This window comes from Tauraco erythrolophus, chromosome 1 (genome assembly GCF_009769465.1).
Source record: "Tauraco erythrolophus isolate bTauEry1 chromosome 1, bTauEry1.pri, whole genome shotgun sequence".
Taxonomy (NCBI): Eukaryota; Metazoa; Chordata; class Aves; order Musophagiformes; family Musophagidae; genus Tauraco; species Tauraco erythrolophus.
In genome coordinates, this window is record NC_141465.1 from 133,176,509 (window position 1) to 133,203,953 (window position 27,445).

The following is a 27,445-nucleotide window of genomic DNA, read 5'->3' on the forward strand; positions in this document are numbered from 1 at the left end:
GAGGGGCAGAATCCCCTCCCTCGACCTGCTGCTCACGCTTTTTTGGATGCAGCCCAGGACACGGTTGGCTTTCTGGGCTGCCAGCGCACAGTGCCGGCTCATGGTGAGCTTCTCATCCACCCCCAAAGTCCTTCTCTGCAGGGCTGTAGACACTCATCTTTTTGAAGGCTCCTTCTCACATGCCACTCAGCAGCTGGAAGAGGCAGAGGGTCACGAAGCTGAAAAAGGTACAAAAGGGTCTTGTCCTCCAGCAAGGAGGACAGCATAGTGGCAGATAGTCCCTGAAATCCACAGCTTGCCGTCCCCAGACCATGCTGCCACTGAGGAGGGCTGCCTCTCCCTTCAGCCTGCTCCCACAAGCACTCCCAGGGCCGGGTGCGGACCTGGGCTGCAGCCGGGCCTGGCGGAGAGCCCAGCTGCAATTAATTTCTTCCTCAGAGGCTTCGGCCAGGCCTACCTGCAGCCTCCCCGTGCAATGGCGGCGGTGGGAGCCCAGCGGAGGCTCCTGAGGCAGAGGCCGCAGCAACAGCACTGCCGAGGTCCCAGAAAGCAGCAGAATCCCTTACCCCCGCCATAGGGATTGCCTCCGCCCCGCCACAGGGATCCCGCGCCCCGCTCGGCACCACAACCCACCCCGCCGCCTCCCGCCAACACCCTGCTCTGCGAACTACATTTCCCAGAAGCCTTTGCGCCACCGGGGCGGGAAAAGGCCGTCCTTCGGGCTGGGAGCTCTTCCGCTTCGATTGGCTGGCTGGGGGCAGTCCCCAGCGCCTATTGGATGAGGCGGTCACGTGAGGCGTCAGGAGGCGCGTCGCCTCACGGGAGCCGTGTGGGAGCGGGCCGGTCGGTCCGAGCCGAGCCGGGCCGGGCCGCCGGAGGCAGCAGAGCCGCTGGGCCTCCGCCATGCTGTGGGCCCGGGGCGGGTGGCAGGCCCTCCGCCGCTGCGCCTCCCTGCCTCGGGCGCAGCGAGCGGTGCGGCTGCGGGTCCGCGAGGCGCTGGGGGCCCAGGAGCCGGCTGACGGGGTTAAAGTGCAGGTGTGTGGCCGGGAGGTCGGGGTGGACCTGGTGATTAACCGACCCGGAGCCTTAACGGAGGGGAGAGGAGCCGGAGTGGCGTGGCCCGTGCCGGTTTCAGGGCTTGTTCTTCAAGGAGAAAAGCCGTCGCCTCTGCAGCGCGTTTTGCTGAGCTTGTCGATCTCCTTTACGCTCTCCCGAGCCGGTTCGCGCTGTATTTGGTCAGGTTGCCGTTGTTAGATCAGACACGAAGCTTCGAAGTCACTCAGGGCACGTGCAAGGAAGGGCTGTTACGGGCTTGGGTTTTACTGAAACGTGCTCTGCCCAGTTTTGGTGTTATCACCTGTTTGGTCTGGGAGAATGAACTGCATCAGCCTCTGTACTGATGGTTTTAAAGGTTTGCTTTAGGTCTTGTTCTGCATTTAGGTTTATGGCAGTGTCAAGTAGAGCCAATGATGACAGTTTCTTTGATGTTCATGTCCAGCTCCCTTGGTGAACGAAGATAGAGTCATGGAATGGTTTGGGTTGGGAGGAACCTCAAAGATCATCTAGTTCCAACCCCCCTGCCATGGGCAGGGACACCCTCCACTACACCAGGTTGCCCAAAGCCTCATCCAGCCTGGCCTTGAACACTTCCAGGGATGGGGCAGCCACAGCTTCTCTGGGTAACCTGTTCCAGTGCCTGAGACTGAGATAGATGGACTTTTTAGCAATGGGGCTCTTTCACTTTCCTCAGAACAGGCTTATTTGTCTGCCTGTTTTCTGGTGTTCCCAACTGACAAAGCACTGGTTGCAGACTCAGTCCGTGGTTTAGTGCAAAGGCCTTGGCTAAAATTGTGCGTTTGTCAGCATTTCTGGATGAATCTGTAAAGGACTGGGATACTCAGTAACAGTTTTAAACTAAGCTGAAAGAGGGTAGATTTAGATTTATAAGGAAGAAATTCCTTACAGTGAGAGTGGTGAGGCACTGAAACGGGTTGTCCAGAGAAGCTGTGGATTCCCCATGGCTGGAATTGTTCAAGGGCAGGTTGGATGTGACTTTGAGCAACCTAATCTAGTGCAAGATGTCCCTGCCCATGGCAGGGGTTGGGCTAGATGACTTTTAAAGGTCCTTTCCAATCCAAACCATTCTATGATTCTGCTGACCCCAAAACCAGTCGGAGCACACTGGTATTCCTGCACACACGTAGGTGAAGCCTAACAGGGTAGAAAGAAGCTAATCCAGTGTAGGTGCTTTTCAGCTGTAATTTTATGAACAATGCAAGCTGGAATAAACTGGTGGTAGAATTGGCCATACCTTCTCTTTTTCTTTTTTTTTTTTGCCTCAGGTCCTTGCTGTTTGTTGCTCTTCCCCTGTGCAAACGTGGTTTTTGTTTTAAACTGGGTTGGGGAACTGGTCTGGCTTAAAACCAGCATTATTGTGGCCAGGTTATTGGAATGTGCAGTCTGGTCTGGGTTGGGATCATCACTATACATTGTTTCTGGTAAGATGTGAATCGGTCAAAACATTGCTGCCACAGCCTCCGGTGCTGTGTTACAAGCCTGTGGTATGGTCTTATTTCCTATTACAGGATGCAAGACTCGTCTGCTTTTTTAACAGATCCCAGGACAGCCTGATGAGGTGGAAAAAAGCTCTCAAGAATGTTTCTTTGTTCAGGGGTTCTGTGTGTTTTGTCAAGGAGTGCTTATGAGGAAAGGAACTACGAAAAACATCTGCCATTAAACATCATGCATCAAATATAATGTATCTTACTTGTTCTGGGGATTTACTGGAATACAGAGGATAAGCACAACAGCTTCAGGCATGTTATTGGATGAAATACCTTTTAAACACCTGTTGCTTTAGCTGAGGGTGCCCAAATGATCAGACTTGAGTTTTAGGCTCTTGTTTCTTGCATTAGTTCTTGCCTCAGGTGGAACACCCTGCAGGGATCATTTAGGTAAACACCTGTCTGAAGTTGTGAGGCTGGAGCAGAAGCTGAAGTTTCATTAATCATTAGGTGTGTGGCTTGAAAATCCCCCCTAGTTCTTGTATGCAGTTGTCCTCCCCCGTTATCCGAGCCTGTCTGACGCCTTGCCTGTGGTACTCGTCATGTTGTAATTTTAAGAATGTTTTACTTTTGGTGCTGTTCAATTCTTGCAGTTTGTTCAGATGAGACAACAGAAGGAGATGGGTTTGTGTTGGTTTGCCTGGTATAAAATCCCTAAAGCGCTTGCACAGTCTGAAGTCCTTGGAGTTACGTTCAGCAAAAGACAAAAAAGAGGAAATTTGGTTGGTTAATCAGCACTGCTTTCGATTATTCTATAGAGGAGTATTCTAAGATGAGCTGGAAGCTCCCCAGCGGGTAGTTTTGCTTTTAAGGGCAGCTTTTTCTCAACTCTGGTGGGCTGGGGAGCAACTAAGGAAGCTGTAGTTTGGATGCTGTTACTTTTGCTTGGTGCCTTGGTACTGACTTAAATTTTTAATTTCTTTTTAAGGGAAATGTTGTTTCCCATTGAAAAACTCGAATTAAGACACTAGCCTGACATGTACGTGATCAGTTCTGCTGTTTTGCTGTTACAAAGACTGTGTTACTGTTTCAATTCTTCTAGTCAAACTGGACAAGAACACGGCTAGATTTTTTTTTTCTTAATATATTTTTTCCATGGGGATAATGTAGCAGTCTTGATTTTGAGGGGTAAGGAGAAACATCCAAAATGATCAGGGCATCGATTTTGATTTTTTTGGTTTGCATGAATATGTAATTTTTCACCTGAATCTTTTGGCTGCAGCATCCTTGTGTTAGCAGTCCAATGGCTTAGGGCATGTAAGCAACTAGTGAACAAATTTCAGTTGGAGCCTTCCTACAGGTGATACAGCAACAAGAATTGGTACTAAAAATCATCAAAACGTTCTTGAGTGTGTCATCATAAAGAACTGTGCTTTAACGGTGTCCTCTGTCGCAGTAAGAAGTGTTTTGAAGGGACATCACTAATAAAATGTACGTTGCTAAAACGCTTTTCATTTTCAGAGCACTTTGGTGCTTTCTGTGTTCTCAGCTCTCCAGAGACGGCATTTTAGTTCTGCCTACTGTACTCAGGAGGAGGGTTGATGTCTCTGCCTAAGAACTTGTTACTCTTTGTTCTGAAGTCATTAGAAAAACCTGACACTGACTTATTATTTTTTTTTTATATATTTTTGTTACTCCTAAAGAAATATTTCCTTTGATTTCATTAAGATGTTGAAATAGGCCTAAAGTGGCATGTCCAGCTCAGCTGGAAGAAGAGCATGACTATGCAGAGTCCATGCCAAGAAATAACAAATTTCTTTTTCTTTTCCTTCTAGGGCTGGGTCCGCTCTGTCCGATCCCAGAAGGAAGTTTTATTCCTGCATATAAACGATGGGAGTTCTCTGGAAAACCTCCAGGTGGTTGCTGATCCCAGCCTGGAAAATAGGTTGGTCAATTTGAGATACCTGGAGAAATACCTGTGTTCATCAGTGCTTGGAGAGATCTGCTCAGGTCTCCTGTCGTGTCCCAGTGACCCACCAGGCTGCTGGTTGAGCCTCCAGCAGCTGGCACCTGACCACAGGAGAGGCCCTACTGCAGTCTGGGGGGTCTCTGAATGTGTTTTTAGGATGGAGAGTGCCCGACTACTCTGTCTCTGCTTGGCTGAGGCCTTGTGCTTCAGCCGCTTGTCCTGTGAGATTAATTTAGACCACGTTTTCTTTACAGCTGTAGCCACGTGGGCATTCTGGACTGCTGTTGAACTTGCTTGAAAATCACACATTGTAGCCAGGGCGACTGTCCCCCAGGTTTTCAGAGAGCGCTGTTGCTATTCCCATAAAAACTTGAGGACTGGCTGGTTAGGCATACCCTCTAGTTAGGCATGCCTGTTCTATTACAATAAGATAATAAAATTAGGTGCTTGTTTTACAGTTTCATTTTGTTTTTCTGAATTCTTCTTTGGGCTAAGGTTGGGATTTTTGGGATGATCCAGGAACCTTCTGCATCTAACTTGATTTTTTTTTTTTTCAAATTTTTTTTCAAGAATTTTTTTCTATAAGCCTGGTTTATCCCCACCATTAGCCCCTTTTTATAAAAGCCTGTCTGTTTTCCACTCACTTGTCCAACATTCCTGCCTTGTGCTGAATTCTTCTGTAGCTTTGTGAATCTATTCACTTTCCAACCTGTTCATTTAATAACTTCTCATGTCATCAGTTAAGCTGTAATATCTCTTGTGATCTCAAGTGGTCAGCTAGTTTAGCAGGAATCTCTCTTCTGAAGATAGTCGACTTTGTATCAGTACCTAATTAGTTGTTTTTTCTTGGTTTCTTAGAGACTTGACTTTTGGAAGCGCGGTGGAAGTGCGAGGGAAGCTGGTCAAAAGTCCTCATAAGATGCAAAACATGGAGCTGAAAGCTGAAACCATCCGTGTGGTGGGACCTTGTGATATTTGGGTATGTCACTGCAGCAGGAGTCCAACTGGTGGGACCACTTTAGGAATTAATTTGGAAAGGTCCAAGTATCCAGCAAAGCATGCTTCAGACTGTTTTTTCTTTAAGTCCAAGTGCTCCTGTAGGCTTTGATTTGTCAATGGTGTCTATAGGGTGTGTCAAAGGAGAAACATGGGATCACCATGAAAGCTCTCTTCAAGGACAGAGCTGTTCCCATGTGGAAACTGGTGCACATGCTGGTGGCTGAGTGTGCATTTATCCCACTCTGAAGCAGTTACCTGTGCCAGGTGGTTTACCCGGTTAAGTCTGGCTGGGATACGAATTGGAGAAGCAGTGGGACTGGCTAAACACTGCCAATTGCGCAGCTGGAAAAAAATGGATCTGCCACAGGCACGTTTGGAACCAGCTCGCTGTTGCAGCTGTGAGATAACAGCTGGCTTCCAAAGGGGCTCAACATCCAAAAGATAGAGCGTTTCAGAGCGCTGCTACCTTCTCTGGCATTAAGAGCAACAAAACTAGTGAGGGGTTTAGAGAACTTGTCCTGTGAGGAGCAGCTGAGGGAGCTGGGACTGGTCAGTCTGGAGAAGAGGAGGCTCAGGGGGGACCTTCTCGCTCTCTGCAATTACCTGAAAGGAAGTTGTAGGGAGATGGGGGTCGGTCTCTTCTCCCACGTTATGAATGACAGGATGAGAGGGAATGGCCTCAAGTTACGCCAGGGGAAATTTAGGTTAGATATCAGGAAAAATTTCTTTACAGAGAGGTTTGTGAGGTATTGGAACAGGCTGCCCAGGGAGCACCTCATCCCTGGAGGTGTTTAAAAACCATGTGGATTTGGTGTTGAACATGGTTTAGGGACCCTGACAGTGCAGGGTGAATGGTTGGACTCGATGATCTTGAGGGTCTCTTCCAACCAGATGATTCTATGATTCTGTGATTCATGGCTCTTGCTCTGCTGCCAGCATTATAAAATGCACAAAATAACTAGAAAAGATAAAGGCATCTGGTTCTTCTCTGTAATGACAATTGAGTTTTAGTAGGCAGAGATGGTATTCCATGGATAGGCATAAAACTATATTGTCTCCATGTTCTTATCGTCTTTATTTTTCTTTCCTTGTCATTTTCAGTCCTTCCCACTGAAAATGAAGGAGAGGCACCCGCTGGAGTACGTCCGACAGTTCCCTCACCTGCGATGCAGGAACAACACGCTTGGCTCCCTCTTGAGAATCCGCAGCGAAGCCACTGCAGCTATCCACTCGTTCTTCCAGGTAGTCCCTTCTGTACACACCTTTATGTCTAACACACTCTCCCAGTTTGGCTCCCCAGGAGCATGTTAGGAAGAAGGCAGCACGACATCTTGACTGCAGGGCGTGGGTTTTGGACACGGTGGATTTCTTTCCAGGCCTGGGCCTGGCTGAGGCCTTGGCCAAACTGTTGCTTATGATTACATGAGCATGTCTGTGGTCTTGTTAGGGTCTTTCCACCCATTTCCTGTTAGTTATTTTATCCCTTTCACTAAGTTGCAATATAATTGCCTGCGAGTGTGTGGTCTGTGGAACGCAAACTAATATGGTGGTGTTTAACCCACCCTCAGCAGTGACCTTACAGTCCTTGGCCAGAAGCATCCTCCCACATGGAAAAATCTGTCATGCAGGAGGGCGACCAGCAAACCAATGCAGAGCTTCATGTTATTCCTCTGAGAAATTCTTCACTCAGAGGGTGGTGAGGCACTGGCACAGGTTACCCAGAGAAGCTGTGGCTGCCCCATCCCTGGAAGTGTTTGAGGCCAGGTTGGATGAGGCTTTGGGCAACCTGGTGTAGTGGAGGGTGTCCCTGCCCATGGCAGGGGAGTCGGAACTGGATGATCTTTGAGATCCCTTCCAGCCCAAACCGTTCGATGATTCTGTTACCTTTTTACTGCGTTACAAGTCTGTGTGGGTGCTGTTAGCTGAGATTAGGAGACTCCTGTTGGAGGCATTTCAAAGTGATGGGTGGGAGGCACCTGCATTTTATGAATGTGTCACCCTTAAGCTGTGGGCATGGTACAGGCTTTGTGCTGGCAGTGAGGGCAGTGAGTTAACTCTGATTCCAAATGCCATATAGAGACCATGTGATTCTTTGCGTGAGCAGATAAAGGAAGTTAGTAAGTCCTCTAACACACCTGAGCCCTTTCTTTTAAAGCTGTTCATTGAAATACACATGTTTTAGGTTAGATAAAGTGGCTTTAGTTTGAGTAGGATCACATTCAGAGCATTCCCAGTACAAAATTTGTATGTAGTAAATTCATATGGCCCAAAGAACAGGTCAGAATTGTTAAGATTCAGTTTTCTGGTTGCAAGTATGCTGTTATTTGTCACTTACAGTGGCAAAAAAGGCTTGCACATTATCTTGCATCTTATCTTAGGCACTGGAACAGGTTGCCCAGAGAAGGTGTAGATGCCCCATCCCTGGAGGTGTTCAAGGCCAGGTTGGATGAGACTTTGGGCAAGCTGGTGTAGTGGAGGGTGTCCCTGCCCCTGGCAGGGGGGTTAGAACTGGATGATCTTTGAGGTCCCTTCCAACCCAAACCATTCTGTGATTCTATGATTCTATTTGGAGCTGCATGATATTTAGGAGATAATTCTTTTTGAAGAGCCTGGTAGAAATACTGTCAGGTAAAGCTGCTGTTGGTTTCAGCGTTGTGCCGGCTCGCCAGAGAGAACTCAGCTCTGGGTGTGGTGCCACTAGATGGCATTGCCTACAACGGTTTGTGGTTTCAAACATGGGCGAGGAAGCCAGCTGAGATACAAAACAGCATCGCATTCTGACAAAGGCTTTACTACTTTAAATTAACTCCAGCTCAGACTCTGACACGTCTTATTTAATATGCTCAACAGCTGAGCAGTATTAAAAATACAGAGTGTGGTTAATTTAGCAGCATCAACTACCCTGAAGTTATTTTTAAAGGGATAAGGAAGATTTGGTCCCAGACCTGATACTCGTGCATGCTTATGTCATGGCTCTGCTAGCACCAGGAATGTCTGAGGCTTGCTTCGTTTCTGAGGGAGGGAAAGCAGTCTTTTTAAATGGCCACCTACATCATCCCGAGAATGTTGCAGTTTCCAACTTGGCAAGGTCAGAACAGGCGATAACTAGAAAGTGTAATCAGAGTGAAGAGCTTGTGGTGAAATAAAATAAGTGGATTTTTTGAAAACACGTGCAAAATAATGTAGACTATCTGTAACTTTAGAAACTTTTTTTTTTTAGCCTATTGCCCACACAGCTGCTCACTTCCTCCACTATGGTGGGATGGAGGAGAGACTCGGAAGAGTAAAGGGACCTGCATGTGGGTCGGGGCAATCCCAAGCACAAGTACAGGCTGGGCGGAGAATGGATGGAGAGCAGCCCTGAGGAAAAGGACTTGGGATTGCTGGTGGATGAGAAGCTCAACATGAACTGGCAATGTGCGCTGGCAGCCCAGAAAGCCAACCGTGTCCTGGGCTGCATCCAAAGCAGCGTGGGCAGCAGGGCGAGGGAGGGGATTCTGCCCCTCTGCTCTCGTGAGACCCCACCTGGAATACTGTGTTCAGCTCTGGAGTCCCCAACATAAGAAGGACATGGAGCTCTTGGAGCAAGTCCAGAGGAGGGCCACGAAGATGATCCGAGGGCTGGAGCACCTCTGCTATGAAGACAGGCTGAGAGAGTTGGGGCTGTTCAGCCTGGAGAAGAGAAAGCTCTGGGGTGATCTTATAGCAGCTTTCCAGTACCTAAAGGGGGCCTACAGGAAAGCTGGAGAGGGGCTTTTTACAAGGGCGTGTAGTGATAGGACAAGGGGCAATGGCTTTAAACTGAAAGAGGGGAGATTTAGATGAGATATAAGAAAGAAATTTTTCACTCTGAGGGTGGTGAGGCAGTGGAACAGGTTTCCCAGAGAAGTTGTGGCTGCCCCATCCCTGGAAGTGTTCAAGGCCAGGTTGGATGAGGCTTTGGGCAACCTGGTGTAGTGGAGGGTGTCCCTGCCCATGGCAGGGGGTTGGAACTAGATGATCTTTAAAGTCCCTTCCAACCCCAACGATTCTATGAGTAAAAGTGAGAAAACTCGTGGGTTGAGATAAAAGCAATGTAAAAGCCATGCACACAGGCAAAGCAAACCAAACCAAGGAATTCCTTCACCACTTCCCATGGGCAGGCGGGTGTTCAGCCATCTCCAGGGAAGCAGGGCTCCATCACGCGTAACGGTGACTTGGGAAGAGAAATGCTGTCACTCCAAACGTTCCCCTCTTCTTCCTTCCCCCAGCTTTATATGCTGAGCATGATGTCATATGGTATGGAACATCCCTTTGGTCAGTTGGGGTCAGCTGTCCCAGCTGTGTTCCACCCCCCAACTCCTAGTGCCCCCCCAGGTACTCACTGGTGGGGTGGGGTAAGAAGCAGAAAAGGCCCTGACTCTGTGTGAGCACTGCTCAGCAGTAACGAAAACATCTCTGTGTTGTCGACGCTGTTTCCAGCACAAATCCAAAACACAGCCCTGTAGTAGCTAATATGAGGAAAATTAACTCTATCCCAGCCAAAACCAGCACACCTATTCATTTCCAGCAGTGAATGACTAATGCCAGATGCCTTTGGTTTGGATGTTGAAGGCTAAAATGTCATCTTTACATCTTCTCCTGAGCATCATGGTCCATGTGGGATAGGAACATAGTTCCTTGGCACAGTAACATGATGGCAATGTGAGTGGCAACGTCCACTTTGCACGTTAACTAACTTCCAGATTGGTCAGAGCCAGTAATGTGACTAAAAGTATTTTAGGAGCTTTTATAAGGGGAACAATGCAAGAGGTTTTTGTGGGATTCTCATCTTTCAGACTTGGCTAGTTCACATTCCTTTCCAAAGCATGTAAGGAATCTTTTTTTTGAAATGTGCTTCTTTCCTCATACAGTGGTAGCAGTAGCTGTAATTTAGGCAATTTTCCAAAATCTCATGTAAGGTTGGGAGACCACATGACCAGCAGATCTCTGGAGTATGCATGGGATTATGGCAGAGACCTGCTTTTTGTAGTGCTGGGCTAAAACTGCCCTCCCTGCACAAAGCAAGTAGTTCTGACTCCAGAACTTCTTCGTGCAGTAATGGGATCGTGGTGGGGAGCTACTGCCAGGCCCTTGGCAAACCAAGGTCTTTGCACCTGTAAGCAAGGCAGCCAAGAGCTGACTGCAGGGATTTGCTCCCTCTCGGTCATGTTATGGTACTTCCACAAAATGCATCACGTGTCCATACAAATTCTGTCGTCCCGATTAATTTTAGTTTGATTCTCAGGATGGGCAGTGAGTACTGCTCCTGTCCTCTTGGCCTGCTAAGTAGCTAAGGATACTAAGTAGATAAGGACCAGGCCTGTCATGAATGGTTAAATTGTATTATTGTGGTAGAAGCTGTGAAACTAAGCTTTTAGAAACATTTACTTTTTATCTTTTTTTTAATTAGTGTTTTGTGTAAAAAGACAATGGGTTTTGCTACATCGTTACCTGTATCATAGTAAAGCTGGCACACCCTGATTTTGAAGGGGTTCCCTTTGTGTTAGACATGACAGTGATGCAAAAGAAAACAAATCCTTTGTTTGCAGCTGAAATCAACTAGTTGGTTCCTGTTTGCCTTGACATGAATAGGTGTGATCTCCGTGCTCCACCAGTGATCTCTGTAGTGAGACTAAGTTAGAAACCTACAATTAGTAGAGTTCTGTTCCAAATTTTGCCTCTAACCTGCTGTATGTGATTGCCTGAGGTCTGCTTGATGTACCCATCCCCTGAAAATTGGGTTGCAGCTGGTATAAAAGCCTATGGCTATGCTGCAGAGAAGCTCAGAGAATAGGGGCTCTTTCTTCATACGGGCTTCCTGGTTTCAGAGGACTCTGCTGGTTGTATCAACTATTACATGAATGGGTAATTCTCTGGGTACCTGGGAGGTGACCAAGCCAATGTATATCCTGTCTCTGAAAATCAGTTTGATTTTTGTTCTCTCAGATGTGGGGTGGGACTGACATTTTCGTAGAATGGTTTGGGTTGGAAGGTCGACCTTAAAGATCATCTTCTTCCAACCTCCCTGCCACAGGGAGGGGCACCTACCACTTACACCAGGTTGCTCAAAGCCCCATCCAACCTGGCCTTGAACACTTCCAGGGATGGGGCAGCCACAACTTCTCTGGGAAACCTGTTCCAATGCCTCACCACCCTTAGAGTATATCTAATCTAAATCTCCCCTCTTTCAGTTTAAATCCACTGCCCCTTGTCCTGTCACTACACGCCCTTGCAAAAAGTCCCTCTCCAGCTTTCCTGTAGGCCCCCTTTAGGTACTGGAAGGCTGCTGGAAGGTCTCCCTGGAGCCTTCTTTTCTCCAGGCTAAACAACTCCAACTCTCTCAGCCTGTCTTCATAGCAGAGGTGCTCCAGCCCTCAGATCATCTTTGTGGCCCTCCTCTGGACTTGCTCCAACAGCTCCATGTCCTTCTTGTGTTGGGGACCCCGGAGCTGAACGCAGTATTCCAGGTGGGGTCTCAGGAGAGCAGAGTAGAGGGGCAGAATCCCCTCCCTCAACCTGCTGCCCACACTGCTTTGGATGCAGCCCAGGACACGGTTGGCTTTCTGGGCTGCCAGCGCACATTGCCAGCTCATGGTGAGCTTCTCATCCACCAGCACTCCCAAGTCCTTTTCCTCAGGGCTGCTCTCCATCCATTCTCCGCCCAGCCTGTACTTGTGCTTGGGATTGCCCCAACCCACATGCAGGACCTTGCACTTGGCCTTGTTGAACTTCATGAGGTTCACAGGGGTCTACCTCTCCAGCCTGTCCAGGTCCCTCTGGATGGCATTCATGGTGGTTGGTTGTTTTCAAGGTCTCTCTCCCATGCAGTGTGTGATTTCTGACATCTAAAACTTGATCATTTCTCTTAGTGGAGAACACTACGAGACTCATAGAATCATTTAGGTTGGAAAAGAACTTTGAGATCATCGAGTCCAAACATTAGCTTAGCACTGCCAAATCCACTACTAAACCATGTTCGCAAGCACTGCATCTACATGTGTTTTTTAAATACCTCCAGGGATGGTCATTCCATGACTACCCTGGGCAGCCTGTTCCAATGCCTGACAACCCTTTCGGTGAATAAATTTTTCCTAATATCTAGCCTAAAGCTGTCCTGGCACAACTTGAGGTTATTTTCTCTTGTCCTATGGCTTGTTACTTAGGAAAAAAGACTGACTTGTGCTTCAGACCCTTCACCAGCTTTGTTGCCCTTTTCTGGACACACTCTAGCCTCTTAATGTCTTTCCTGTAGTGAGGGGCCCAAAACCGAACACAGGCTTCGAGGTATGGCCTCACCAGTGCTGAGTACAGGGGGCAACCGCTACCCTTGTCCTACTGGCCACACTATTTCTGATACAAGCCTGGATGCTCTTGGCCACCTGGGCACACTGCTGGCTCATATTCAGCTGACTGTCAACCAACACCCCCAGGTCCTTTTCCACAGGGCAGCTTTCCAGCCACCCTTCCCCAAGCCTGTAGGATTGCGTGGGGTTGTCGTGACCAAAGTGCAGGACTCAGCACTCGGCCTTGTTGAACCTCATACAGTTGGCCTCGGCCCATGGATCCAGCCTGTCCAGATCCCTCTGTAGAGCCTTCCTTCCCTCAAGCAGATCAACGCTCCCACCAAACTGAGTGTCGTCTGCAAACTTACTGAGGGTGGACCTGATCCCCTTGTCCACATAATTGATAAAGATATCAAATAGAACTGGCCCAGTACTGAGCCCTGGGGAACACCACTTATGACCGGCTGCCAACTGGATTTAACTCCGTTCACCACAACTCTGTGGGCCTGGCCGTCCAGCCAAATTTTTACCCAGTGAAGCATATGCCTGTCCAAGCCATGAGCAGCCAGTTTCTCCAGGAGGACGCTGTGGGAAATGGAGTCAAAGGCTTTCCTACAGTCTGGATAGACAACATCCACAGCCTTTCTCTCATCCACGAAGCAGGTCACCTTGTTATAGAAGAAGATCAGGTTAGTCAAGCAGGACGTGCATTTCCACCACCGAGGTCAGAACAACAGGCCCATAGTTCCCCAGATCTTCCTTCCGACCCTTCTTGTGGATGGGTGTCACATTTGCTTACTGCTAGTCAACTACCTCCCTGGTTAGCCAGGACTGCTGATAAATGATGGAAAGTGGCTTGGTGAGCCCTTCTGCCAGCTCCCTCAGTACTCTTGGGTGGATCCCATCCAGACCCATGGACTCATGTCTGTCTAAGTGGTGTAGCAGGTCGTTAACCATTTCCTCTTGGATTATGGGGGCTTCGTTCTGCTCCTTGTCCCTGTCTTCCAGCTCAGGGGACTCAGTATGTGGAGGGCAACTGGTCTTGCTATTAAAGACTGAGGCAAAGAAGGCATTAAGTACCTCAACCTTTTCTTCATCCTCCACATCCGATAAAGGATGGAGATTCTCCTTAGGCCTCCTTTTGTTGCTTATGTATTTATAAAAATATTTTATGGCAGTAGCCAGATTAAGTTCTAGCTGGGCTTTTGCCCTTCTAGTTTTCTCTCTGCATAACCTCACAACATCTTTGTAGTCCTCCTGGCTTGCCTGCCCCTTCTCCCAAAGGTCAAACGTCTCTTTTTTTTTCCTGAGTTCCAGACAAATCTCTTTTTTCAGCCAGGCTGGTCATCTTCCCCACTGGCTCATCTTTTGGCACACGGGGACAGCCTGCTCCTGTAAGATTTCCTTCTCAAGGAGCGTCCAGCCTTCCTCAACTCCTTTGTCCTTCAGGACTGTCTCCCAAGGGTCTCTGTCAATCAGGCTCCTAAACAGGCCAAAGTCTTCCCTCCAGAAGTCCAAAGGTAGACCAGAGTGTCCTCTGCCTAACCACCGTCTTCCAAAAAGCTGGAAGAAACTGAAGCTTTGAGGCTGTAGAGGTGAATTTGATTGAAACTGCCTAAAAATATAAAAATACCGGAAGAGGTGAGAAGAAAGGGAAATGGTGTGGAGATGGACAGCTGCAAAACCCCATAGTAGTGACGTAAATCTCATTTCTTTATGAAACGTAGAGGAAAAAGCACAAGTAGTAAACACTGGTTTGTAAATCATGCTGGCGTTTTGTTAGTCCTCTGTCTTTGTCCATGTAAGGCAGAGGTTGCCCAGAAGGGTACATGTGCTGTCCTGGTTGGGGACCAGTAGCCGAGTTAGGATGTGTGCTGGTTGATGTCATCCTTGAAGTTGACGTTTGATATCTTTAGCTAATTAACTTTTGTGTTCTGCCTGTTCCAGGATAATGGCTATGTGCATATTCATACCCCCATAATTACATCAAATGACTGTGAAGGTGCTGGAGAACTCTTCCAAATTGAGGTAAGTTGGGTTGCAGAAAGATTGTTTTGATTTTTGCTTGCAGAGCAATTCTGGAGTCATTGAAGGTTAGAGGAAATGTTTGTCTTTACAAAACTTTTCCTTTATGTACTTGTGTGATTATTTTTTTAATATAGCAGTCCTTTGCTTCAACTAATAATTTAGATGAGAGTTAAACATCTTTTTTTTTTTATTGTTGTTTTGTGCATTAATCGGCACCTTTTCTACTGATGAGGTTTTTCTAGTTCTGATGCTGTGGAAAAGTTTACAAAGAATAACAGAGGGAAGTGGAACATCTTAGTAAGCAGAAAGATGTGATCGTAAGAGCCCAAGAGGTGGTGGGATGGGACATTCAGGACAGCCTACTACATGCCAGTATTTCTTAGCTTTGAAATGAGGAGTATTATTCACCATGAGATAGCTCCTTAAAAGAAAGTCAGTAATACCTGAAACTCCTTTTAACCTGTATGTTCCTCCCTACAAGCTACTGCTGTTGTATGTTGGAATATTCCCTCATTATTACCAAGTCTCTCCACCCATCCATTAAATTGCTGCCATGATATATCATAGAATCATAGAATGGTTTGGGTTGGAAGGGACCTCAAAGATCATCTAGTTCCAACCCCCTGCCATGGGCAGGGAAACCCTCCACTACACCAGGTTGCCCAAAGCCTCATCCAGCCTGGCCTTGAACACTTCCAGGGATGGGGCAGCCACAACTTCTCTGGGCAACCTGTTCCAGTGCCTCACCACCCTCAGAGTGAAAAATTTCTTTCTTAGATCCAATCTTAATTTCCTCTCTTTCAGTTTAAAACCATCGCCCCTTGTCCTATCACTACCCGCCCTTGCAAAAGCCCCTCTCCAGCTTTCCTGTAGGCCCCCTTTAGGTACTGGAAAGCTGCAATAAGATCACCCTGGAGCCTTCTCTTCTCCAGGCTGAACAGCCCCAACTCTCTCAGCCTGTCTTCATAGCAGAGGTGCTCCAGCCCTTGGATCATCTTCGTGGCCTCCTCTGGACCCGCTCCAGTAGCTCCATGTCCTTCTTGTGTTGGGGACCCCAGAGCTGAATGCAGTATTCAATCATGATATGAAGTGTGTCACGTCTTGGGTCAAAACCTCCTATGATACTTAAATAGAGCTATAACCACTAAGATCTTCCCCAGAGGTTTCTCGTGATTCCTAAACCCCACATCCATGAATCATAAGAAATTCCATCTGCCTTTTATACTTCTGTCTTTGAAACTCACTCTTCTGCCTTAAACAATTACATCCATTGCCGCTTGCGCTTACTGGCTTCAGCCTCGCTGGTGAATCATCTGTAAGCAAAAGGAAAATCGTTGAGGAAGAAGTTTCTTGCTGCGGGATCACGTCTTCCACTCTCTGCACAGTCTCATGACAAAATCCTCCGTGTACTGGTTCTTCAGGATCTCAGGGTCTAACCTGTGCTACTAGTGACTCCCTTCCAGATCAGTACATGTGGCTCAGCTTTTTGCTTGCTGGGACAATAGAGCTGATTAACTAAACTAAATTGTTCCTGTTGAATTGAGATGCCTTCATGCTACCAAAGGTTCGTTCCAGGCTGTTGCATGCAAATTAAGATGTGAAAACAAGTGACACTTAATGATGAGAACATTATGCAGTTTGCAGCTGTACAGTGTATTACGTCTTTGGTACAAATTGTATCCACTCGAAAGCTGTAGAGGATGCAGGACTGCAGCGTAGGTGGCTGATGGTAACAGAAGCAGTGATGCAAATGGTGATTGAGGTGCTCAAGTGTGAGGCTGAAACTTGCAGGAAGTGGATCTTAACTAAGTGCACAGTTCAATCTTTTGCTCTCTCTCCAGTGGGATTGCTTCGGTGTAAATAATACTGTCTTGGAGAAACGTAGCGACAGCCGTGCTTGAAAGGTGTGGAGTAAACGCGGAGTCAGATCCCGTTAAATGGCCCGTGCCACAAAGAAAGGGTTTCAGAAAGCCGCCTGGGAAGTGGGAAGTTCTCCCTGATTTCCTGTTTCAACTTTGAGCACTGCTTCGTTGTCTGGCCTAATTTAGGGCTTGGTTTTTGTAAGGTTCAAGCTAACAATTTACTTCTGCAAAGCTCTCTTCGGAATTGGTCTTGGCTAGCAGAGATCCAAGACCACTTGCTATCCCACTGTGACCACTTCTCTCCACTGGAGCAGTGACGCTGTTTCTTGACAGTGGAAATCTGGGAAAGATCAAGCCTTCCTTGGGCCATACATGTGAGGCTGTCAGAAATAAAAATAAGGGTGTGGTATCTGCTGCAAAGCCCACAATCTCTATATGCTTTTAATCAAACCAACCATCAATGCGTTCCCCGTCTGCTGTATTCAGTCACTTTTAAACTAGCCCTTAATTCACTGCGTGCTCAGGCCAAGGGAGAAAATAAATCTCTGTTGCTCTTGTACTTGAGCAGTAGTCAGGAATTATGGAGATGTGGATCAGTGAAAGCAACCTGCAAATTAGATTCTTCAGTTCAAAAAACGTTTAAATCCTGAACTTAAGGTTATAAGACCTATCCACTAGTTGCAGCCAGAACATAAATTGGTGTCCTATTGCTCCAGAGTTTGTAGTAGTCACAATACACCTGCTGCCTTTTTGTTTTTATTTTAGCTCCCTTGGGCGGTATATAAAACTGTTTAGCTATCCTGCTGCGGGTGGAATAAGTAGAAAACTTTGGCTGAGGGGCCTTCAGGACCCAAGTAGAGGCTGCTTTTGCACCCACTGTGAACCATCGCCTTTTAATAGCTGTCTTCTCCTGACTGGCACGATTTTAATCCTCTGACTAATGTCTGGTGGCTGTCAGGCCCATGCATTCTTTGGAAATGGTGAGAAGGGAAGAGAGTAGGCATCTGTTTTTACATGAGACTTGAAGAGATGGGGAAGAAAGTATCTTGAATTAGAAGGAAAAGGCTTTTTGAAGGCATATGATCTTTATTCCTAGACCTTTTAATCCTGTAGGATTTGTGTTTGTTTGTATGTTTGGCTTCCTTATTATCTTTGTTTGGTTTTGGGCGTCCTGATTAGTCTGCACGTAGCTTTGGCTGGGATTTTCTCATACTAGGACTTGGGATGGGGGAGAATCCCTTCCCTCTCTGCTGGGCAAATTAGTTTGGCTAAATGCTTTTAAAATGAAGTACCGTAACAGTGAAAAGAGGGCAGTAAGCAAAGGAGGTTTTAAAAGATAAATAATTCACAACATCGTAAGAACTCCAGGGAAATCTTTTGCACTTAGGACTTTCTACACCTGAAAAGTATAGGTTGGAGGAGAAATTTGAGAAGAAACTGCCAAAAGTTTGAAAACAGCCAGGCAGACCCTAACCCACATGGAGAACATCAGCAACACCAGCTTGTGGTTTTCTGCCCTTTTGATGGTGTCTGCCTTGGTTTCTGCAACCCTGGAGGGGGGAAACCTCTTGCTTGTGCTACTGTCTTTAAAATAAACTCACTGAAAGCACCAAAAGAGCTTTGATTGTTGAAAGCTGGAGTTTAGTAGAATGCAAAGTGGGATGAGATGATTTTTGAAATAAGGAGAACTCAGATCAGCAGGGTGAGACAGCACTTTTTATTTTATTTTAATTTAATCTGAGAATAATTCCTCTGTACCGGTGCTTTCAGCGCCTCAGGGCAGATCCTGTCCTCTTATTTTTCTTTTTTTCTTCTGAAGTCTAAAATTCTTAGCAGCTTTGTATGTTGCAAGAAACTTCACCCAGTTCCCTTCTGGGGCTGCTTCCTAGGAAATCTGCCTTTCTTTTGTCTTTGTGACCCAGCTGCGTGTCTGTTCCCTGTTATTTTCAGTAGCCTCCCACTCTGTCTGCAGTGCTGACGACTCCCTGCTTTCTGGGTCTTTTGCTCTGTCTTTTCCACTTTGCTCCCTGAAAAATTTCCTTGTTTAACTGTCCTCAGCATCAGCGGGGAAGGCGCAGGTTCCTCTGTGCTCAGGAAGAGCCTTTCTGGCCCGGGATGCTCCAGCTGGTATGGTGATGCCCTGGACAGCCACTTTCTCTGCTGCCCAGCTGCAGTCTTTTGAAAGAACTTGGCATGCAGAGAGTTACGAAGCACAACAGCTGTATTGGCATTCACAGCTCTTTGGAGTAGATCTCACATGTGTTTTGAGTTGCCTGTGACCTTATTCCTTCCTGGGGACTGTGCTCTGCATGTAAGAGTGCTGCACTCTACCTGTTGGCTCCAGCAGAAGTGATATGTGCTCTCTGTCAGACCTCTTCCCACGCAAATCCCTCACTGCATCTGACTGAACCCAGGGTCTGGATCAGGCTGTTTCCTTACTTGAAAGGATATTTACTTAACTGTAAACCCCAAGAACCATCCAGATGTTGTTGTTCTCTGAAATGTATCCAGAGATCAGAGATGGCATGGTGTTTGTTTTTTTTGTCCCCTGCTTGCAGGTGGCACCAGAATACTTGCCTGCTGCTGAAGATGCAGAAACTTACTCCTACTAATCCTTTGGTGCTGCTGAAAAATTGCCCTGTCAGCATTGAGGAAGGCTGGGATCTGCTGGGGAGAATCACAGTTAAATGCAACAGTATTAAAGTCTGTCAGGTGTTTTCCCCTTTTGAGATGGGTCACAGTCTGGGAGGCAGCCAGTCCTTGGGAAACTGGACTTCAGAGAGGTATTCAGCAGGGACTGGGGTGAGCTGGAGCCGAGCTGAGGGAGGGCTTGATCTTGCATTTTCTAGCTCTCCCAGTTTCTGCTCGTTTCTACCTGCTTCATCTCTGCCTGTAGTTCCAGGCCATATTTATGAGATGTTGGTCTCAGCAGAACCAGCTGCTATTGCCTGATGCAAGTCCAACTGATCAGAATTAGGACTGGAATTGCAAGGAGGACTTCTTGGAAGTTACGAATTTTGCAGTAATTGTCTAAAAAGGAAAACTCAATCGTATTTATAAAGGGACGTTGCAGAGAGCAGGTCTGGATTAGATGTAGTGCTGTGAAGCTTCAGCAGCATGGTGGTGTGGGTTAGAGCTGCAGCAGTGATGTCTACGAGCTTTCCAAGTTGTCTCTGATCCCTTCATGTGTTTGTCTTCCGTAGAGTGAAGGATGGAATCAAACGATTTATACGCTCCTGAAGCTAATTGTCTCAAGTAAAAGTTAATACAAGACTGACATCAAAGGGAATAATTTTAAATGAAATTATTAGACATTTGAGGAGATGGAGGACAAAACAGGTACTAAATCCAGTTGTTCTCGTATTTAGAATGAGAATAAAAAGCCTTTGATGTTGACGTCAAATCCTCGTATGTTTATAGTACATTTACTCTGAGACACGGTGATATTTCAAACAGATTCACCCTCCCTCTTTCCCCGTTGTAATTTGGGTAGTTTTTGACTAGAGAATGTGGAGAACTTGAAAGCAAACACCTCTTTCCCTCCTAATCTTTTATCAAGTAGGTATTTTTGGGGTTGGGAAGTGGGAGAAAAGTCCATCTAATTGAAATAAAAGCACCGGAATGTTCGTTTTGCTAGTCGTGGACATGAAAAACAATCTTGCTCAGTGCCAGCAGCGAAGGGACAGTATCACCTGCTATTTGTTCTTTATCTTCCACCAGTGACTGTGGTTGTTTATAACAAAGAATCAAGCTTGATCTAAGAGGCCGAGCATAAATCTGGGGCGCAGGCACTTGAAAACATTGGCCTGATCCTGTGCTTGAATGCGTAAAGTGGAGGACCCACCTCTAGTGGGTTAGTCAACATCTGACCGTGTGACATGCGAGGCTGCTGATTATGGGATGAAAAGAGGCATTTTCGTTTTCCCTGCGTAGCGTGTGGATTGACTTTTGCAGCTCACGACACCTGTTCGTCTGGCTTTGTGTCTCAAAACAAGGGAGAGGAAGTGGGCAGCTGCGTAGAGGTGAGACGATCGGATGGTGATGGAGGAGTAATATTTTATCTAAATATTGCTGTATTCACTCTTTACCTTCTGCTGAAAGCCATCCAGGAGCTGCTTGCAATGCAGACGTGCATCTCAGGATCTCTCAGCCGCCTCTCAAACTGGCTGCAGGTTTCTCTAAGCCCAGTTGAGCTGTAGACTTTCTCACACTCTTCCTCCAGCCACTTACTGTTGTGTCTATTTTCTCTTTGCCTCCCTGAGCTTACATCTGATTTGGAGAATGAAAAATGACACGAAGTCATTATAAATAAACCAAGCCCCAGCTCCTGGAGACAGCTGTATCCTGTTTGTGGATTTCAGGGGGAAGCGCTAAGATTTCAGGGCTGATTTCTTCTGTTCTTTTCCTGCTTCCAGTCTGTCTCTTTCTTGTTGTTTAGAAGTTGCATCCTACAGGATTAGGTGGGATTTTTCGTTGGTGGAACAAGGAATGTAGCTGAACTGAGCTTGCAGTAGAAGAAACTGGAGTGGTACGTGGCTCTTCTCTTTGGTGTTCTGGCCATGGCTCTGGGGCTGTGGTATGTGGATGTTTGTATGTTTATTAATATCCTTATTGTTTTTGAGCAAATACTCTGGGTTTATTTGGAGAAAACAATAGGGGCCTGCTTCTGCATCCTTGGGTTTTGTTGTTAGGGTTTTTTAGAACTGCAAAGCCTATGGAACAAAGGAAGCAGTCCTGGGGTTCCAGCCACAAATTGTCCTATTTCCGTTGATCCCTGTGCAGCAAGGCAAGCTCGCTCTTTTCTTTAGCGTGATGCTGTGAAGAGATAAAACTGCCTTGTGATCTGAGGTCTTTGGCAGTCTCTGTTTTATCTTTGTGATGAGCAGCAGAGCTTTTTGAGAACAAAAGCAACACCTTCCGACTCATTGAGAAAAATGGCAGGTTGTAGGATATCAAAGGCTGGTGAGCAAGCCTGAGCCTGGCAATTTCCCTGTGACAAGGCAAGTTGGGGAGTAAGGTGGCTGGAGGCAAAGGCATGCTTAGTTGAGCTGGCAGCGCTTAGCATGGCTCCTAGGAACTACACTTTGAAAAGTAGGTGTTTCAAACTTATCTCAGAAGAAAGCATTCATGTAGAAGTGAATGTAGATCAGCCAAACCTCAGATTAGCTTTGAAGTGTCTTTTATCTTTCTGCTGAACCTTTGACTCCTCCAAAGTTTAGGGATGACATTGAAGTATAGAAAATGCTGAAACAAAAGTCTCATTTGTCTTCATGCTTCTTTTTAAAGTCGCAGAATTGTGACCTCTAGAGATTGTCTCATCCATCTCACTGCACTCAAACAGGGTCAGTTACAGCAAGTTGCCCAGGACTCTGTCCTGCCAAGTTTTAGTTTCTCCCCAGATGGAGACTTCACAGCCTCTCTGGGCAACCTATTCCAGTGTTTGACCACCTTCGGAGTACACAGAAAGTTCATTCTTGTTTTCAGATGAAATTTCATGTGTCTTTTTTGAAATCTGTGCCCATTGCCTCTTGTCCTCTCCGTGAGCACAGCTGAGATGAGTCTGGTTCCTTCTTCATTCCCGTCCATCAGATATTTATACACATGGATAAGATCCCCCCCATGAGCCTTCTCTTCTCCATGCCAAACATTCCCACCTTTCTCAGCCTCTCCGCATTTGAAAGATGCTCCAGTCCATTCATCATCTTTGTGTCCCTTTGCTGGACTCACTCCAATACGTCCATGTGTTGTGCTGGGGAGGAGAGCACTTCACCCAACGATCTTGGTGAGACACCAGTGCTGTGCAGAGGGAAGGAGTCCCCTGCCTGGACCTGCTGGCAGTGCTCTGCCTAACGCAGCCCAGGAGGCTGGTGGCTTTCTTTGCCATGAGGGCTAATTCATCTCACTGCCATCTTATGGTCAGCCTGGTGACTGCCAGGGAAATGGTGAAGCACAGTCCTTATGCTCAAATGACTTTTAAAGTGCTCAACACAGAGGTCTTCTAATTTTTCTTTTGTGCCTGTAAATTATAAAACAAAAATATACCATCACTTTAATGAGACTTTTTTTAGACCACTTTTCATAATGAAACACTGAACTTGCTAAATTTTCCATTACTCGTCGTTTTTTATGCTTAAAATATCTGGTGACCTGAAAAAATATGCAAAAGCTGAAATGAATTGTAGTTTGTTTGTCAGTGCATATATAATGTGTAAGCTGTGATGTTTCCAACTCCATATTGTTTCAGTTCTGCTTTTTTTGAAGACTGAATAACAAGTCTTAAGAGGATATTACATTCCTTTTTTTTTTTTCCTCTCATTACTCTTGGTCTTTCTGCAATGGAAACAAATTCATTTGCGCATGAAAAGGAAATAGCACTGGTTTTAAGTCTGCTAAAAGTCAGTGCACCTGACACGGAAAATACTCCTCCATTTTTCTCATCAGACTTGAAATTGAATTTTGAAGGCAATGCTGTGTGAAGCTTCAAACTTCCAAACAATGGAAATTTTTCCCTTCACCCCCTCACTGTTACTCTTGGTAGGAAAGAGTGAAAAATGCAATACTTATGGTTGGAGGCTGGGTTGATAGGCTGGTGTCTTTCTTTTGTATGTTGCTGGGCAAAATGTTCCTCAACAGACGTTCCAGAGGGATTTTCGTTTTGTGTGTCTGTGTTTCCCAGAAACATAGGATGTGGTTTTTCCACGTGCTCCCAAACTCCTAGGTAGGCAAGCCCTTAGCTGTATACGTGTTGCTTTACTGGGGAGCCAAAAATCAGAGACTACTCTAGAAAATCCACATTTCTACCACTCTTATTCTCAGACTGGCTTGTCAAATGGTAAAAATGTCCTTTTTGATATTTTATTTTGCATTTTGTTATCTCCTTCCTTTCTACAGTGTCATTCCTAATTGAGCTCATGGATATTTAAACACAGAGGTTGCACAATTCTTTATTTTGAGTAAAATTTAGAGCTCCTGACATAGCCACATACAAAGGCAAGAGGTGAGAAGTGAAAAGCCACATGCTCTTTTGGCTTTGTGCAAACTCTGTGCCACCCACAAAGTTTTGGGCAAACAGTCAAACTCCGTGAAGCTGTGTCATCAAGTTACTTCCCACGCAGCTGAACTGATACAACTAATTGCTGGGTATCCAATCTGCAATTCCTGTTAGTTTGAGAAATGTCTGGAAGCACTGTGTATCCTTCCTCTGTGCTGAGATGTCCAAACTTTGATGGTGACACTGGGAGTATGTCCCACTGTTCAAAAACTTGTCCTACAAGTTGTTTTCATACCTACAACCCATATCCTCATAAGTTACGGCAAGTGGAAGTGGGAACTGAGGTGCTTCCCACTTAAAATATGGCTTTTCACTACACAGACACGTTATTTACATTGGACCCCTAGAAAGAGAAATCCCCAAGAATGCTTTGTCTTGTGGGATTTTTTTTTTCTTAATATGTTTTACTTGAACAGGTTTTAGAGTCCATTAACACTGAGGAAAAGATGGAAAGGTTTGTATTACAACTTACCACACTGGTAAGATGTTGGATTCCATCTCAGCAGTGTTTGGGTTGAACCTCAAAGAATTTCCTAAGAGGAAAAAAGGGAAAATAAACCAGGAGCTGTGCTTTTTATTCAAACACTGATAGTTTGACTTGTTGCTCATTTTTTGACTTACAGACATCAAATGAGGCAAGGGAATCTACGGAAAAGACCCATTTCTTCGATGTGCCTGCCTTCCTGACAGTTTCTGGCCAGCTCCATTTGGAAGTGATGGCAGGGTGAGCAAAATGAGAAGTTTTTGGCTTGGTCTGTGGGATCTTCTCAGTTGGCAGTTTTGCCCCATGGGTATCCATTAGATGTCTGCCATGTGTGCCAGAAACAAGTTGAGCATCAGTGACTGGATAACGGTGTGGGAGGCCAGTCTAGGCAGAGGAAAATTAGACTGATTTTTAGTTCTGGTGTGTTGATTTAGTTTTAAGTACTAGGAGTCTCCTTCTGCTTGTGAAGGATGGGGAATTTTGGATGGAGACGTAATCTTTATGGGAATGACTGTAGGATTGTTGCTAATAATTGTAGTACCTTAAGTGTATTTTTGTTGTTCAACATCTGGCATGTCTCAGCAAGAAAATCTTTTTCATTTTAGCTATCACATTCCTTTCTTCTTTTCTCCTTTTTTCACTAGCTTCCTTTTTCTGTCTCCTTCAGTCTTCCTATTGTGTTTCTTCCTTCTGCCAATTCTCATTTCTCCTGATTTCATGGCTTTCGCACTCGATGCTTTGTTCATTCTAGCTGCAAAATCGATCGCAGTCAAACAGTTAATACTGACTTTGATAAAAAAAAAATATCCTTACGGTTTTAATGTTAATATTTCACTGGGATTGTTAGGGCTGAAAGTGTCAGTCTATCAGACAGACAGTTCCCTTTGACTAGGGGGTTTGGTCCTTATCTACACTGAACTTTCCCGATAAATTGACTAAATTAGAATGTTAAACAGGTGGAGTCAGATCAGCACAATCCCTTATTTGAAGGCAGTTTTCTGAGTGCTTGCAGTGCAGGTTCTCAGACGTGGTCCTTCAGCCAAATCACTGCCTGCCAGCTGAACGGCTGATAAAGCCTGTCAGAAACCAGGTCTCAAGCAGGTAAGGCTGAAATTGTTTGTCACTTGCCAAGGGGCTTTGTCATGCACTTATACCGACTAGGAAATCACTTCTGAAGTGATTAGTTACTGTCCAGCACAAATCACTTGAAGATGAGAGGGATAAATCCCTAGCTTTAGAAAATGTGGACTTGAAAAATCTCCTCTTTCATGTGGAGGTTCTAACGAATATTTCCAGTAGTCTTAGTGTTTACTGTCCATGTCTCATATCCAATGTTGAGAACCAAATAATAAATGTTTAGCTCTTGGGTTTTTTTGTTTAATCGCTGTTGCACAGTTTAATTGGCTGCTGGTAAACGCTGCAGTGAAATTGTTGAAAGGGCAAGTTTTGTGTGTAAATCAAAAGGTATAAATTTCTTCAGAAAGCTATTTTCTGCCTGGCTTGTTATCTCTGAGAGACAGCATCTCTTCTCAGACCACCTAGGCGGCTGTGGTCTGCTGGAATACTCAAGCTGAAGGTTCTCGATGGACAGGATGTTTCTCATGTGGTGCCCTGGCTGCTGTGACAGAAGCACAGGTCACTTGGCAGCCAAAGCTGGTGCGTCATCCCAGACATTAGCTGGGGAAAGTTAATGAGGAAGAGGTTTGTTTAACCGTAGGGGTGGTGGAGTTTTTGCATCCCTGAGAGAAGATGAGATGACACGCGTTTGTACGCGTTAGACTTAATTGACTGTCATGCGTGGTGACCTTTATGGAAAGACGTAATTCCGCAAATCAAATAAGTCCGAAGAAAAAGTATAGATTGTAATGATTAACTTGAAATACAATCTCACTCTCTTACATCAGTCTGTTCCCTTTAAATAGTACACAGCCTGCTCTGGGATGGAGCAGAAGGCTAAACTGGGCAGATGGAAGACCTGTCTGCTAAATATTTTTTCCATTGCTATCACTCAGGTGCACCTTGCTCTCTAAGGATGGGTAAAAAAATAAAAATCAATGCTCTTCAGCGTGCAGTACATTATGTTACAGCTTCGTGTTCCTATTTTACAGTAGCGTGTTGTTCTTACAGGCATTTTAAATGGAGCCGGTGCCATCTAAATTTAGATAAGCTGTATTTATTCATAATGGGCATAGCTGTTCTGTGAACCTTCTCCTTTCGTTTTGATTTTGTTTAAGCACACTGAGTTATTGAGGCCCTACAGCTCAAGTGGTGTTGAATCCCTTCAGTCTTCAAAAATAGATCAAGCTCTTCTAGATGGAGAAGCACCATAGTGGTGCATCACAGTATTAACCCTCTAGATGCTGTGAAACGCTTTTAGATAATCTAAAGATTTTATTTGTGGGTATCGAGTTGGGTCTTAGTCTGTGAAAGGAACTCCTACGTGATTAAAGAATGTAAATGCATGATAGTAACCAGAGCTGCTCGGCAAATTAATGTACTGTGATGATGCTTTCAGAGTAGTAAAAAGTGGGAGTCCATCTCCTCTCAAAACAGTAAAGATTTATGTGTTTTGGGTTTGATCCTGTGAAATTCACCCTTTGTTTTAGCCAGACTATATTTTTCATACCCAGAAAAGGAACTATTCTTCAAAAATTTCCCTTAGCTTAAATAAAATGTTGACTTGCTGCAGTCTTAAGGCTTTCAGGAAGAACTGGTCCCTGAGAATTTATGGGAGCAGATCAAGGCAGAAATGCTTGGGAGACCCTTCCCCATCCAGCCTTGGCCCGTATCCTGTTGTAACTGACTGCGGGAGGTGGGAGTGCAGAGACACATCCTACAGCAGTTCATTGGAGGCCAGTGATGAGTGGTGTTCCTCAGGGGTCAGTACTGGGACCAGTGCTATTTAACATGGTGACATGGACAGTTGAATCGAGGGCACCCTCAGCAAGTTTACAGATGACACCAAGCTGTGTGGTGTTGTGGACACGCTGGAGGGAAGGGATGCCATCCAGAGGGACCTTGACAGGCTGGAGAGGTGGGCCTGTGAGAACCTCATGAAGTTCAACAAGGCCAAGTGCAAGGTCCTGCATGTGGGTTGGGGTAATCCCAAGCACAAGTACAGGCTGGGCAGAGAATGGATTGAGAGCAGCCCTGAGGAAAAGGACTTGAGAGTGCTGGCAGATGAGAAGCTCACTATAAGCCAGCAACGTGCATTGGCAGCCCAGAAAGCCAACCGTGTCCTGGG

At 45.9% G+C, this 27,445-nt stretch overlaps 1 protein-coding gene across 3 annotated transcripts in view; it reads left to right on the forward strand.

Moving 5' to 3' along the window:
• The first annotated feature begins 903 nt into the window (after positions 1-903).
• Positions 904-27,445, forward strand: part of NARS2 (asparaginyl-tRNA synthetase 2, mitochondrial) — a 59,989-nt gene continuing 33,447 nt past the window's right edge. For 2 of the 3 annotated variants that reach the window (XM_086614659.1, XM_086614650.1), the window contains exons 1-6: positions 904-1,035; positions 4,340-4,449; positions 5,332-5,452; positions 6,574-6,714; positions 14,724-14,804; positions 24,341-24,441. In XM_086614659.1, coding sequence (XP_086470785.1) covers positions 904-1,035; positions 4,340-4,449; positions 5,332-5,452; positions 6,574-6,714; positions 14,724-14,804; positions 24,341-24,441 — 686 coding nt within the window. Of the gene's footprint in view, positions 1,036-4,339; positions 4,450-5,331; positions 5,453-6,573; positions 6,715-14,723; positions 14,805-23,644; positions 23,671-24,340; positions 24,442-27,445 lie in introns of all 3 variants that reach the window. The other variant, XM_086614669.1, reaches the window with a different exon arrangement.